Below are 14,706 nucleotides of genomic sequence, written 5' to 3' on the forward strand. Positions count from 1 at the left end.
GGGCTATTACCAGATGCCTCTTGGGGAAGGGAGCAGACATGCTACGGCTTTTTCGAGTGGTAGCTGCCACTATCAATTCAAGAGGTTAAGTTTTGGATTGGCTAATGTGCCTGCTGCCTTCCAGAGGGCGATGAATGTAGTTTTGGCTGGTTTTGATAGAAGGAAGGTGACTGTGTTTATAGATGACTTTTTCATTGCAAGTGAGACTGTTGAGGAGAATGTGGAACTGCTTGAGGTGTTAGAACGGTTGGAAGAGGTTGGAGTGAAAGTGAAGCTGGAGAAGTGTATGTGGTTGGCTGGGGAAGTGGAATTTCTGGGTCATAAGGTGAGTGCGAGTGGTGTAAGGAAGAGTGAAAAGTTTGTGGAAAAAGTAAAGGAGTTTCCATATCCCCGGACCGTGCGGAAGTTAAAGGGTTTTTGGGTTTGATTGAGTTCGGGAGGAAGTTTGTTAGGGATTTTTCGGGTATAGGGAAGCCGTTGACTGAAGGGACCGGAAAGAAAAATTGTACTAAGCTGAGGTGGGATGAGCGAATGGTGGGAGCATTTGAGAGATTGAAAGAGGAGGCTGCTAGGGACGTCACCTTGGCTTTTCCGGACTATAGTGAGGATGCCAGTAAGCTTGAGTTGTATGCTGATGCTTGTAAGTTTAGTATGGGAGGATGCTTGGTGCAGATGCAAGAGGTGAATGGGGAGGGACAATTGAGAGTGATTGCGTATGTGAGTAAAGCTTTTAATAAAGCAGAGCTGAAGTATTCGGTGGTTGAGAAGGAGCTTGCGGCAATAAGGTTTTGTGTGAAGGCGTTGAAAGTGTTTTTGCATGGGGTAAAGTTTGTCATAAGGACAGATCATCGGCCGTTAGTTTATATGATCAAGAAGGAAAGTGTAAATGCTAGGATTGCAAGGACAATTGAGGATTTGAGTGAGTTTGATTTTGGCTTAGAATATGTGCCGGGGAGTAAAAATGTGATTGCTGATACGATGTCTAGGATGCATGGTAAGGACAGTGGTGGTGTGAAAAGTGACTTGGGATCCGAATATGGTACCAGAGGGGTTGGTTGTAAAAGAGAGGTTTGAAGGGAATGACAGTGTGTGTGAATGTTTGTTTTTGGCATTGAAAAACTTGGAAGGTAAGGGTCTGGTTGAAGAGGTACCCGGTAGTGTGAATGAGTTGCGAGTGAAGTTGATGATTGATGTGCAGAAGGAAGTGGCATATGCGGAGGAACAAGGTGGGGAAGGAGAAATGTTGCATGAATTGTTGTCAGCAGTAGCTGAGTTGTTTGGAATAAAAGTGTTGTTGTATTTTGGATGGGACAGACCGGTTGAATATCAAGGAAGGGTGAGTACGGGTAATGAACGGGGAGTTTTGATGATTCAGTGCGGGGAATGTGGGTGTAATAAGTTGGTTACAAAAAGGGACTGTGAAGGGGATCTGAGTCAGAATTGTGGAAATGGGGAATTAACTGATGATGAATGTGATGAGGAGGATTGTGATGTGGATAACCAGGTGGACGTGGTAGTGAATGTGTGTATGCATGGGACTCGAGGGAAAATGGTGACGTTTGTCGAAGTAAATGATAGTGAGTACTGTAGTTTGGTTGACACAGGGGCACAAGTTTCCTTGGTGAGTGAACTTGAGAGATGTGATTGGGAAGTGAAAAGGCAGTCTACAAGTGTGACAATACATGGGTTAGGACAAGGAAGTGTTTTGGTATGGGAAGAGGTACGGTTAAAAGGTTAGGTTGGGAGATCTTGAGGTGATGCATAACTTTATAGTTATAGGAGAAAATGATATGCCATCTTGCTTTTTAATAGGGATAGATTTTTTGAGGATCCACGATATAGACGTAGATATAGGAAATGGAATTCTTAGAAAGGGGGCCAGACAAGTAGCTAGGATTCAAGATGGTAATGTATTTGTAGCAAACTTTGTGGGTATGATTGATATTTCTAGGAGTGAGAATGATCTGTTGAGTGAGGAAGAGATTGAGGAAATGCAAAATAATTGCCTGAAGATAAGTGTGTTGTGACAATGTGTTTTGGGAGGAGTGCGTGTGGAAGACTGGCCATGTGAGTTGGATGTATATAAGAGGGTTGCTAAACGTTTTGTCGTGTGCAAAAACATAGTGTACTTTTTGCATCAGGAAGGAGTGTATGACAGGGAAGTGTATGTGCCGGTGTTTTCTGTTGAGTCAGCTGTGAGTATGTGTTTGTTGGTGCATGATCGGTTTGGGCATATGGGGATAAATAAGTTGTGGGAATGCATGAGAGAGAGATTGTATGCCCCTGGGTTGAATAAGATTTGTGTGGATGTGGCTGTCACGTGTGAAGACTGTCAGAGGGGAAAGTATCAGTGTGTGCATGCAAGTCCACCTGTGTTGCGATTGCAGATGAAAGAGCCGTTTGAAATGCTTGTGATTGATTGTGTTTCTTTGCCTAGGACTGCGAGAGGACACATGGGGATGATTGTGATGGTGGATCACATGAGTAAATTTGCCTATGTGGTTCCCATCAAAGATAAGAGGAGTGAAACTGTTGCATGAATGGTGGGTCAGGTGTGTGTGTAAACCGGCAAAAATGTTGAGTGATAATGGACCTGAGTTTGTGGGATGGGAATTTGAAGAAATGTTGAAGGAATGGGGTGTTGTTCATGTGTATTCTACTCCGTATATGCCCAGTGCAAATAGGTTGGCTGAAAGGACTGTTAGGACAATGACTTGAGATTTTGCGAATGATGAGTTAAGGGCGACAAGGATTGGGATATGTATGTAGGACGTGCAGTTTGGGTATATAATGCCACACTGCAGAAGAGTATAGGTATGTCTCCTTGTAAATATGTGTTGAATTTTGAAAGGATTGTCAGACCATGGTTGGGTCTGTCAGAAGGTGATCGGGATTTGTGGAAGAAAGCGAGTGATAGGTTTGAGAGTTTTAAGATTGGGGATAAGGTGTTGAAAGAGGTGGTTGAGATGGGAAGAATGAATGTGAATAAATAAGGGAGAAATTTGAAGGGCCTTTTGAGATTTTGGAAGTGGGACCGAGTGGATTGAGTTATGTTTTGGGGAAATTGCGAGTAGGTGGGGGAATGGATGAGGTTAGGGCACACCATAACCAGCTCTGTAAGTGGAGGGAAGTACCACAGTATGTTCGGGAGAATGCAATGAGTGAGTGGTTGAGGGTGAATAAGTATGAGCCAACTGTCGGCGAACAAATTGGTCTGGGAGATCGACAGTTGGTGTTGGTTGAGTATGGAAGAAAACGGAAGAGTTTGGAGAGAGTAAGTAGAAGGGAAAAGCGTGAACAGCATGGTGAGTGGGTTGGTGGTAGGGTGCAAACAGTTGATAAAGCGTGTGTTATGTATGACTTTGGGGGAATGAATGATACTTGTAGTGTATGTGGGTTGGAGTTGACAGGAACAAATAAGACTTCAGTGAGAAGGAAACTGAGTAGTGAGGAGGTGGTTGATAGGATGGATAAGTCTTTGCGGGAGTTTGACAGAAGTATGGATGAACTGAGTGGTTTGGTGGCTGAAATAGGGGAGATGTTGGAACCAGAGTTAGAAGACATCGGTGAAGTAGTGAATGGGATTTGGGAGGATGGTAGTGAGGGAGATAATGGGAGCTTGAAAGAAAGTGGTTTAGAAGAAGTGAATGGCGATGTAACTGAAAGAGTGTATGATGGTCCTCAAACAAGATCCAGGGGGCCTGCATCTGAGCATCCTTGGGTGTTGCGAAAGGCAATTTAGTATGGATGTTGTGAGTGTAAGGAGATGTTGTCAAATGTAATGGGGGAGGTAATATGGAGGAGTAATGATAGTTTATATTTGACAACATCTCCAAAGGTTGTGTGAGAGAGAGAGAGAGAGTGGTTGGTGGAAGAATGAATGGGAGTGGTTAAATGGCGGTCGGAAGCATGTCTGTTTTGGCGCTCTGTGGTAAGTCAGTGGAAGTCTGTTACGAGAGTTGGAAGAAGCAAGGCAGTTAGTGAATTCCCAGAGTTGGTTTGGCAGCATTGGTCCATTGGTTGTTAGTTGATTTTGTGGTATTTGATTGATTTTGGTGTTGTAAGGTGGTTGTGCGTGTGTGTGTCTGGTTTGGTGAAGTTGAAGAGGTTGGTGGTGCATTTTCGGTGTCTGTGACTGGTGGTTGGGACAGTGTTGGTTTTGGCAGGTTGTTGTGCTGGGGGAAGTCGTGTGGTTGTCGTGTTCTTTCAGGCTGTTGGTGTTCGTCTGCAGTGATTCGTCGGGTTATTGAGTTTTTGTGGGGTTGTGGGTCTCGGGTGGTTGGTTTGTGTTTGGTTGTTAGCGGTGGTTGTGCGTCAGCTAGCCTATAGCCTATATCCAGTGGACAGCACAGCCTAGCCCTGAGTAGCAGAAGCCAGAGGTGAGAACCTGTTTGCGTTTTTTGTTCTGTATGTAGGTATGGGTCAATTGTCCTGCTGTATTTTGTAGTGTTAAGAGGAAAGTGTGATTGAGGGTGGGTTTGGTAGCCAGACAGGTTAAGTTAATGTGGGGGTGATTTGCTGCTTTCTCATAAGCTTGTGATCGCGCCACAGAATGTTGATGAACTGGGCAAGCGGCTTGATTTGGAGATGGAGGCTGATGATGTCACAGAGCTGCTGGTATCTTATGGTGTAGACTTATCTGCTGAGGACCTCATTCAATTAGAAAAGCAATTGATTGAAGGTGCGGCAACACCAATCCCGAGCCAAAAAGATTTACAACCAAGAAATTAGCAGATGGACCCCAACACTGCCAAGTACCCTAAGGTAACCAGAGGGGTCATGGATTCTTTGCATTTATACATGGAAATTTGGGAGAAGAGGAGGAAGGTATCCCTCCAGCTTATCCTTGATATATATATATTTTTTTTTAAGGAGGTAGAGGGGCCTGCAAGAGATCTAATACCCTCTACCTCACATGGTTTTCCACTCTGCTGCCCCAATGGTATATCCAGTACCTTCTGCAGAACTAGGCTCGCCTGCCTCAGTAACTCCAGCACCTGAGACAGGTTCTACAGAACTGGATGACCCTGCCCCGGTATCTCCAGCACCTTCTGCAGAACTAGATGACCCTGTCCCAGTATTTCCAGCACCTTCTGCAACGCCTAGCATGCAAGCCAACAACGGGAGTAAATGTAAGGACTAGTTTTTTCATTTACTCTACAATAAATGTAAGGATAATATTTACCCTTGTATTGTATGTATGGATGTGCTCAGGAATTTTTTTTCTCATATTTATTTTATATTTGCTGATTTGCGTCATTACGTCTTCTTAAATTCCAACTTCTGCACAAAATCATGTTACGTCCTTGCTGTAGGAACGGATCTTATACGTAAACCAAGAACCTACTATATCTTAAAAGCCCATTTCATAATAATAGAATGAGACCTGTCGCTGAAACTTAAAATTTTAAGACACTTATTTTACTTTTTCACAAACTGGGTAGTTTTAAGAAAAAATTATGTACAGTAATGTTATTCTTATTTTATTTACAATAAGTACAAATTCACTTATATATTTATATATATACACAGATTCAGCACAAGCCAGTGAAGCCACTCGACCCGTCCTGTGACTAGATCTAATCAGCTGATAATTCTGACGTACAGTTATAAACACACATAATCTTCGATGCAAGACTATTTTGTAAAAGTTTTCAAGAAACACTCTCAGAGGCTATAAACATCCATATCAAACAAGTTAAAATATGCAAAAATAAAAGTATACAAGACATCACAATGGTTTGGAAATAATTTGGTTCTTAATTTCAGGGTCTCACATTTTAAAAACAATACGTACAACTGGGTGATCTTGGTGAATGGATTAATATTAATCGAATGATGCTCAAATAAAACTTCTGTCAAGCCTCTGCTAAGATATAACACATCAAACAGGGCTAACAAGCATGTGAAGGGATACATAGCATAGTAGTAGTTTAGTTAAGACTGTAGTTTGCATGCACTAAGTTATCCATTATATGTGTTTACCTGCAAGTTTATACTGCTGATTCTTAAAAGGGGAATAAAACATTTGCTTATACTTATGTCATTGACCAGGTTGATAAGCACCTTCTTGTTATGCATTAAAATTTCATTTGACTTTTACGCCTTGACACTTCAGTATAAAAGTGACTAATATAGAGCTTATAGTAACGATAAATTAAGTAGTTATAGTAAATGTCTTTACATTACAGATTTGCTTTCACAATTGATTTGTGTGGATCTGATACAGAATTCGAAATTTCCTTCCCATATCTGTGGAAGTACCAACCACTGAAGTTACAGCAGCAAGCTCGAGCGAAGGACTCTATACCTTTCAAGAATCAGTTATAGCCAAAGGTATACTTGTGTGATTTTGTTAGTATCCACATTTTGAAAAGAGGACATTTTTCTTCTTCATTATTTCTTGAATGACTTCCTCTGAAAGAATGATGGCCCATTGTACATTTTGCAGACTTTATAATTAAACATAAATGAATGCATGTCAAATAGGAAACTGTCTTTGAGCAAAGTCCTCAAGTTTCCATGTACAACTTTCAAATGCACCTATGGAAACTGCTGTGCTTCAAATGAGCAGCTTATTAAGAAACTCCAGGTGGTGGCTCACACCTCTCCGACAGAGTGCTGATCACACGCTGGAATTTTGCATGGCGTTCTTCGCTGTCGACAGTAGCACCTTTGCTCCCCCACAAAAACTTGAGATGAAACTCGCTTCGGAACATGTCAAGAGTGAGGTCATCTAGAATATTTGAATCCGAGAGAATGTGATCTGCGTTCCGACGATACAGAGGTAAATTTTGCGTTATGGCCCTTGCTTCTTGGAGATGGGTGAAGAGCATCTGCAAACCATAATCCGCAGCTGTACTCTCCCACTGCAATATTGATGATGCCTGCAAGTGAAATAACGTACATTGTATTTTTAACCAAGAAAAATCTCTGATGCCATATACTAATAATGAAGCACTTTAAAACTAATTTTTCTTCTTATTTCAGTGAAGTTATGCATATATATTTATTAAAGCTAAAGTAAGGGAGGCGCAAAAATACATTCAAATATTCAAATACAGTAAAAACGGCCTATTTATTTTCAATATTGAATATATCTAACGTGTATGTATTTGCAGCTAAAATACATTGAAATTAGGAGAGGGAGAGAGAAAGAAAGGATGCACAACTTGGACAAACTGTGACATCACTATATATATATATATATCAAATACTCTCGCACACAATAAAAACTTTACGACCGAACCTTTGTTACTGAAGACTGTATTGCGTTAAAATGAAAGGTCATCCAAAGGGGTTTTATAGGAAACTTCTTGAAACAATTTAGGACCCAAATACAGCCCAACTTGCAGAGGGAATCTCTTAATGAGTGAAGAGATATTACTAAAATCTACACTGGTGCTCTTAAAAGAGCAGAGAATACCCTAGGGGTAAAAACTTTTCTGCTAATTGTTTGGTACAAAACTTCGGTTTGGAGAGGTAACTGGCAGCTTTATCTGAAGAGCCACTCTCTAAGAAGGCAGGATGGAAGTTTACATATGTGAAGAATGAGGAATTATAGAATTCTAGTGGAACTTGCTAACATGAGGTTGATTGGCTGGATTAGTTATAGCAGTAGTAGTTACTTGATTGAAGTCTGCAGAATGGAAAGAACTACAGCATAGTCCTTAAGGGACCATCCTGAAGCAGTGAGAGTTACTCTAAGACTTAGAAGCCATCACCTTCCCCAGCAATAACCTTAAAAAGAATTGGCTGTGGAAAGATGCACGACTAAACCATCCCAAGGGTGAAATTTTACATCCATCTCCCCAGTTGCTTGTTTTGGAAAGGAATACAATTGCTTGATAATCTCTCAATAAATAAAGAAGCCCAAAGGATACCACCTAGTAGTACCTATTAAAGAGCCCAAAAAGGCCTTGGCAACCAGAGTAAAAGGCAAAATAAGTAAAAGAGCACACCAAGCCATCTATACTTAATTTTTTTTCAGATCTAAAATAAGGGGTGAATGGGCAGCAGTCCTGCAGTCATTATGAAGGTTTTTCAGCAAGGGATGGGTAATAACATTAATTTTCTTTGTAGGGTACTTTTATTTCTGTGATAAGTAATTTAAAAAGACCAGTAGGTTGCCTACATTTTATATAAATGAATAGGGATAGCTCAGTGTCTAACAAATTTAGGACCTGGAGTGACTTTACATAGCAACAAACTGGAAGGGACAGTTTCTTATACAAAGAGAGATGTCCTTGAAGGGACTGCTATTCCTCCACTGATTGATGCTCCTTCTTGAAGAAAACCATGGTGGTGGCTTTGAACTTGTTTTTGCCCCTTGGAAAAAATGAACTGTGAAAAAGGCAATATCAAGGTATAGATGGAACCTTCTATTGTGAATTCCCAGGATGAAACACTACAACATTTATTTAATATCTCATACTTAACTCTTGCTTATCCTCTGAAGGATTTCCCTCCAGCACCTCCTTGAGTTACATAGATAATTGTGCTTCTATTGTAGTAGACCTTAGTAAAAAATTAAAACTTACATGTTTGTGCATTGAATAGATGTCATCTAAGTTTCTCTCACACAAAAGCATGAATGGGAGAAGATGTGGGATGGTTGTATTAGGAGCCTGAGGGTTGGTGCACTCATTCATTGCCTTCAGTGTTGACCGTAGTTTTGACTCGAAATTAAATGCTGAATCAGTGTACTTCTGCCTTACTGTGTGCCATGTGTTAGTCAGCCGCTGAATCTGTAATAAGAAAGACTTGGATTTAGTTTTAAAATCACAAAAGTTCCTAAGGTTTTCTGATGGAGACAGAGACATCTAGGAATATTTCAATAATTGTCCAATTTACATCAGAAAGTTAGTTTCATTTCATATAATACATTACCTCCGGCATGCATAGGCCAAGCATCAGACCTGTGAAACCATACAAGTTGCCCATTGCGGTTTTTGTGTCGATAGCCATCTGTATCCAACGATGAATAATTTCTGCTCGCTCGTTTAGATCTGGGCTCATGAGGATTGTTACTGCTACAAGTAACTTTAAACATTCCGTTCTGAAAGAAAAGAATTACAGTATAATAAATAAAGCATTCCTGAAATAGTATTACTATTTCTATACAGCAATTTTACAAATTTAGGTTTTCCTCTCAATTTTTCCATCACTGTTCATTTTTTCCTTTTGAAGTGATTAAATTAACCTTCACTAACATACGTATGGTATTATATCCCCCAAAACTCATTTACGACATGTAAGACTGGTCAGTTCCACAGGAATGGCATTTGATGGCCAAAATAGGTCAATACAATAGCATGAAGGACCTCCCAAGGAGACCTCTCAAGTAGCTGTTGTAGGAAAAGGAAAATTAATCTGAAGGTAGCACACCTAAAAAATGCATGGTAAGAAACAGACTGGTTCCTTTATGGAAAAAATGCCTATTTATTCTTACAGGTCAATCACTTTATTAAAAAAGGAAAGTAAACATTTACACTATTGATGTCAAGCTATTGGGATCCCCAGCACCAGGCCACATTGCCAAAATTTCAAATATTCATTCAAACTGTAAGTACAGTTTTTCCATATATTGCACAATAAGGCTTGGTGGTGTTAGCCTAAACAAGGGATGTGAGGGTATATGAATTGATAAGTGGAAACCCAACCGACCTTACTTGTAACTGAGTTCTCCGTACCTGTGCGGAAAATATCAGCAAATCTTGTCGGGGGGAGATTTAGGTTGGGTCACTGATTTGTAGCTATGTTGGTAAATCCTATGGCTATATAACAAAAGGTGGAATTTGGAATCCCCCTTCTTATTGCTAGAAGTCTGATTTCTTTGACATTTCCTGCCCTTCAAACACAAAGTCTAAAAGACATATTGCTCCCATTCAAGATACAGGTCCATATGCAATGGAGAGTATACTTAAACTCTGAGATTGACAATGCATGTAAGCTTTTGGCATAGCCTACTGTCAAGATAAACGGAATGAGAACATACGGGGCTTCCCGCATCTCTTAAATACGTACTAATGTATCCCTGCTGTTTTATATTTGCCAAGATATTCCTCGGATTCTTTGAACTATCTGGATACATGACTCATGATTTCTCTGCATCACTATGTAAGTCACAGCTTTACTGTTATACTGTGTAAGAGGCAGAAAAATTCGTTGAAGCACAACAAATGCATGTTAAGAGACCTTTGTAAACAAGATTAGAGCTTATGTACCATCAATGTAACCTTACCTTTCAATTAGGTCTGTCCTTAACTGAGCCCCATGGGGAAGAGTGACTAGTTCAATACCAGATGTAACCCCAAGACCTAAGTCACATTCACCAGTTCCATTCAGCAATTCAAGATCAGCCCTTGTTAGGTGAGCTGCTAAAACTCTGGAAAAGACGGGATAGTTTCCAAATAAAAAATGCTGTGAGTTTTAGTTAACAAATGAGCAACAAGATTTGTCATTTACTTTGTGTCTTTCGATCAGTAAAATTTCCCAATGGAAAATGTGTGTGGGATTAATAACTTGCCAGTTTTTTGGATGGAGAGACTATATAAAAATTAATTTTTTATCAATTGCTTGAAGCTGTTTATAGATTGTGCTCATAACATTATTATGTATATCAAACAACTTTTCTAAATAAAACACTATTTATCAAACTACCTTCCTAAAAGTTTCTCCTAGTTGACTGGATTATTAATTTTATCATGTATGAAATATTTAATTTACTGTTAAACAATATTAAAAACTAAAAAACTTTATTGTTCTCAAAAATGGATTAATGGCAAATGTCTTCAACTAAAATACTCTTAGGCCAAAAGGAATTTTCAGTGAAATTTTGCAAACTTTTATTGGAAACCACAAAACAAACAAATGCATCACTAATAGGCCTGGGATCATTTGATAAGGTTAAAGAGAAATAATTAGGTTCATCCTACCTTGAACCACTTTCTAAAAGGGTATTCTTAACACCATTCAGCGCTGTACCATCGAGTGGTTTGTTCTCAATGGAACTAAGGAGAAGGGTGCTGAAATTTTCAAGGTCAAATGCAGTTGTCGCATTCATTTCCGGCATTGTGAACAATACCGGTTCCTCGTCGACTACGGAATCCTCCTCTAGATGAACACTACCAGTGTCGCCAAAAGAGGCTTGACTGTCGCGACTGTAATGGAAAAAATGTCTTATACTAGCTGAATTCAGATATGGTACACCATCAAATAAATGATAAAATGTTAAAACATACTTCATAATTTTAGTATATAAATTAATCTCCAATATAATAAACAGGAGTGATTTTGAATTTATAACAAAAGATTTTTGCCAACACAATGATATATGTATTTAAATCAATGGCAAAAGAATGAACATAACACTATATAATACTAAACATTGTAAGGTATATAATACATGCTTGAAATGTAATTCTTACTTTCTAGTGTCACTTGCAGAAGTCTGTACAGAATCTCCAGAGCCGTTCCCAGAATCAGATCCAGAGGGCTGGTACATTTCAGACAAACGTGAGTGCCTTGGGTTTGATGCTGTATCTGCAGTGAGTGTCCCACTATCAAAACTTTTGCCATTGTTTTCCAAGTCTCCACTTTCCGTGGGAGTAACAAGATCTTCAACGCATTGCTTTTTGCATTCTTTTTTGTCATCTTCTTCCGTCTCTTCAATTTCAGCGTAAATCCTTTCTGATATGGCTGATGGGGGTATGTTGGCCTGTGGCAGTTTTTTTGGCTTCACCTTGAAGGATGGGACTCTGGAGGGCTTTGGTGGAGGGGCCTGCGGTACTACTTCATCATCAATTACCTTATCTGTGGGAGTGAGATCTACTCTCAAGCTAACATTAGGATCAGAAGGCATGTTTGCAAAATGCTCTGTTGCTACAGAGAAAGATTTTGTGGTCATCTTTCTTGGGAGCGACTGCGAAGTGAACTTGTTCTGCTCTACTACTGGACGTGGGCCTATGACGCCATCGTTGCTACAACTTCGTTCTTCATCCCTCAAGGCACCTGAAAAGATTTTACATTTTTAAATGGATGACACAGGATACATTTCACTTGAAGCCTAGCTTTCATTCTAACATAGTTTCAATGTGCAGTATACTGATTTAACATCTAGAAATGTAATTTGGTAGTCTCAGACTAATTTTCAAGAATTTGAAACTAACCTGTGCCACCCTCAGAAATTTCATCAGAAGGCCTGGAGGTACTGTTGTTCCTAGTTTTGATGGGCAAAATGGGAGCAGTATCTCTTCGCATTCTTGGTGGGGAGTGTGCTGGACTCCTCACGATTGTGCACCCAACGCCTATGGGTCCGCTGTAGGAATGCTGGTGACGTAAAGTGCCCCCAGTTATTCTGTCAAAAGGTATATTTTTGATGTAATAAAATTGAATATAGAACTTGGGCCATAGGCCAAGTGCTAGGACTTGCAAGGTCATTCAGTACTGAAAGGGAAATTGACAGTAAAAAGGTTTGAAAGGTGTAACAGGAGGAAAATCTTGGTTTCATTATGAATCAATTTTTAGGAAAAGGTGGAAAGTACAATGAAAGAAACAGAATATGAACGGAGGTACAGTTAAATGTTACAGCAAAGGGCCAAAGGGACTGCTAAGAATCTTGATTAATGCTTACAGTACACTGACAGGCACTAACCCCCTACAGAGTTTAATGTAATAGATACTATAGTAATATTTAAACAAAATAAAAGCATCAAAGAGATCATCAATGTAATCCCACAAAGAGGCAGCTTCTGAAGAAAATTCTTCTGCATTGTGTTTCTTCACAAATGAAAGCATGGCATACTGTACATGGAATAAATATGGAAAAATAACAGACATGAAAGATTCCTTTCCATGAATTGAAGAAACATGATGGCAGTGAAGCACAGTTAATGTGTGACATTATGTAATGTGTAGGAAGAGGAAGAAATTGGTACACTTCTGGCATAATTTCAATCTTTGTAAATTATTCTGATGCTGTAGGAGAAGAAAGTGGATATGATTTTATAGTGAATTTAGGGTCAATTGTTCCAAAATGCTAATTTCATTCTCACAAAAGTAAAATACTGTGGAGTAATTAAATGTACCCACAACCTCACTCCCATGCACAAAATTCTTTGGACTGAAACAAAATTATCATAGTTGTTTGTAATCCAGTGTTTAAGATTTTAAAAGCTGGAACGATCAAGAACTGGTTGGATATGGCAAGTAAAAGGTTAACTTTCATACATTTACTTGTTGGATTAACCATCAAAATGTTTTACTTCAACATTCCATCTCTCAAATTATTTATGATGGCATGGAGTTTTAAATTAAATGAAACACATTAATTAAAATAAGGCCTTTCAGAAGACCATGTTCAACTAGCAATGAATGAAAAATTGTAGAGGCATACTTGTTCATCCTGAAAGTACTAGTTTAATTATTTTCTCCATAGCCAAAATCTGGTCATTATAACTTGCAATCTCTTCCAAAAATAATCACCGTAAACCACAATTTGGCTGTTATAAATTCCAATTTCTTCCAAATATAACGAGTCCTGTCTGCCTCTTCTAAGCCTTACCTTGGTGTCGGTTCAGACGACCTGTTGATGGGTCTCGTCAACGTGCCATGGGAGAACGTGTGAGCTGTCTGAAGGGCGTACTTCGAGGCATAAAAACTGAGAGGAGCCGTTCGATTGACTGGGGTTGATATTCGGGCACCGGAGGAGATGGTGATGGGTCGCTTGCCTCCCACATAAGCCCTGACCAGGTCGGGGATGGTGTCGTAAGCATCATCCTCCAGCTGATACTGAATCCTCTCGTATACTGTGTTGGGTTGAACCACCGTCTGCAAAGACCAGACAAATTAGTTTTTTATCTTAAAGTTGGATCACAATTGTATCAACAGTATAGTATACGTAAACTCAAAGACCCACATATTGGTTTATTATCATTATTATTTGTATTATATTATTCAGATAAACCTACTTATCTGGAACAAGCTCACCAAAGAGCCAATGACTTGAAATTCAAGCTTCTAATGAATATGGTTTTCATTTATTATTATTGTTGTTGTTGTTGTTGTTGTTGTTATTATTATTATCATCAATTATATTCAGAAGATGGATCCTATCGTTTGGGTTCTGGAATAAGCCCAGCACAGGGCCACTGACTTAAAATTCAAGCTTCCAAAGATTATGGTGTTCATTAGAAAGAAGTAGCTGAACGTAATGGGAAATAGTACTTAAAGAAGAGGTTATTTATTAAAAAATAAATCAACACATTATTGTTATTACTTCAATACTTGGCATTTTCATTTGATAAATGAGGACTGGCAATGCATCAACTATGGGCATCTACACTGGATGTGTTATGCTCTCTTCCTCTCAATAAATTGAAACTAAAATCTTGAGGAAGAGAAGGAAAATCTTGATGTTTCATGGAGCATTCCGTCAGTCATGCATACTTTATAAATAAATGCACACCTTTGGGCTATAAGGTTATATATTTAATTGGATGCTGTATAGGTTGTTTGAAAACTACCAACAATGACCTTTTCCCTCCCACCCCCCCCCCCTCTCTCGTCTCTCCTCATCTCGCTCTCTCTCTCTCTCTCTCTCTCTCTCTCTCTCTCTCTCTCTCTCTCTCTCTCTTCTCTCATCAACAAATAAGTCACCCCATGCAGTCATCCTTTTTAACATGGCATGCTTAGGACGATCAACTT

General features: G+C 39.4%; 1 protein-coding gene across 9 annotated transcripts in view; it reads right to left on the reverse strand.

Moving 5' to 3' along the window:
- Positions 1–5,467: 5,467 nt before the first annotated feature.
- LOC135195717 (SH2 domain-containing protein 3C-like) overlaps positions 5,468–14,706 on the reverse strand; it is a 275,188-nt gene continuing 265,949 nt past the window's right edge. For all 9 annotated transcript variants that reach the window (XM_064222131.1, XM_064222132.1, XM_064222133.1 and 6 more), the window contains 8 exons: positions 13,565–13,830; positions 12,171–12,358; positions 11,430–12,012; positions 10,938–11,162; positions 10,244–10,387; positions 8,890–9,058; positions 8,541–8,747; positions 5,468–6,887 (listed from right to left, as the gene is read on the reverse strand). In XM_064222131.1, coding sequence (XP_064078201.1) covers positions 6,579–6,887; positions 8,541–8,747; positions 8,890–9,058; positions 10,244–10,387; positions 10,938–11,162; positions 11,430–12,012; positions 12,171–12,358; positions 13,565–13,830 — 2,091 coding nt within the window. In that variant the 3' untranslated portion in view covers positions 5,468–6,578. The remainder of the gene's footprint in view (positions 6,888–8,540; positions 8,748–8,889; positions 9,059–10,243; positions 10,388–10,937; positions 11,163–11,429; positions 12,013–12,170; positions 12,359–13,564; positions 13,831–14,706) is intronic.

The sequence above is a fragment of the Macrobrachium nipponense genome, chromosome 16, assembly GCF_015104395.2.
Source record: "Macrobrachium nipponense isolate FS-2020 chromosome 16, ASM1510439v2, whole genome shotgun sequence".
NCBI classification, from domain to species: domain Eukaryota; kingdom Metazoa; phylum Arthropoda; class Malacostraca; order Decapoda; family Palaemonidae; genus Macrobrachium; species Macrobrachium nipponense.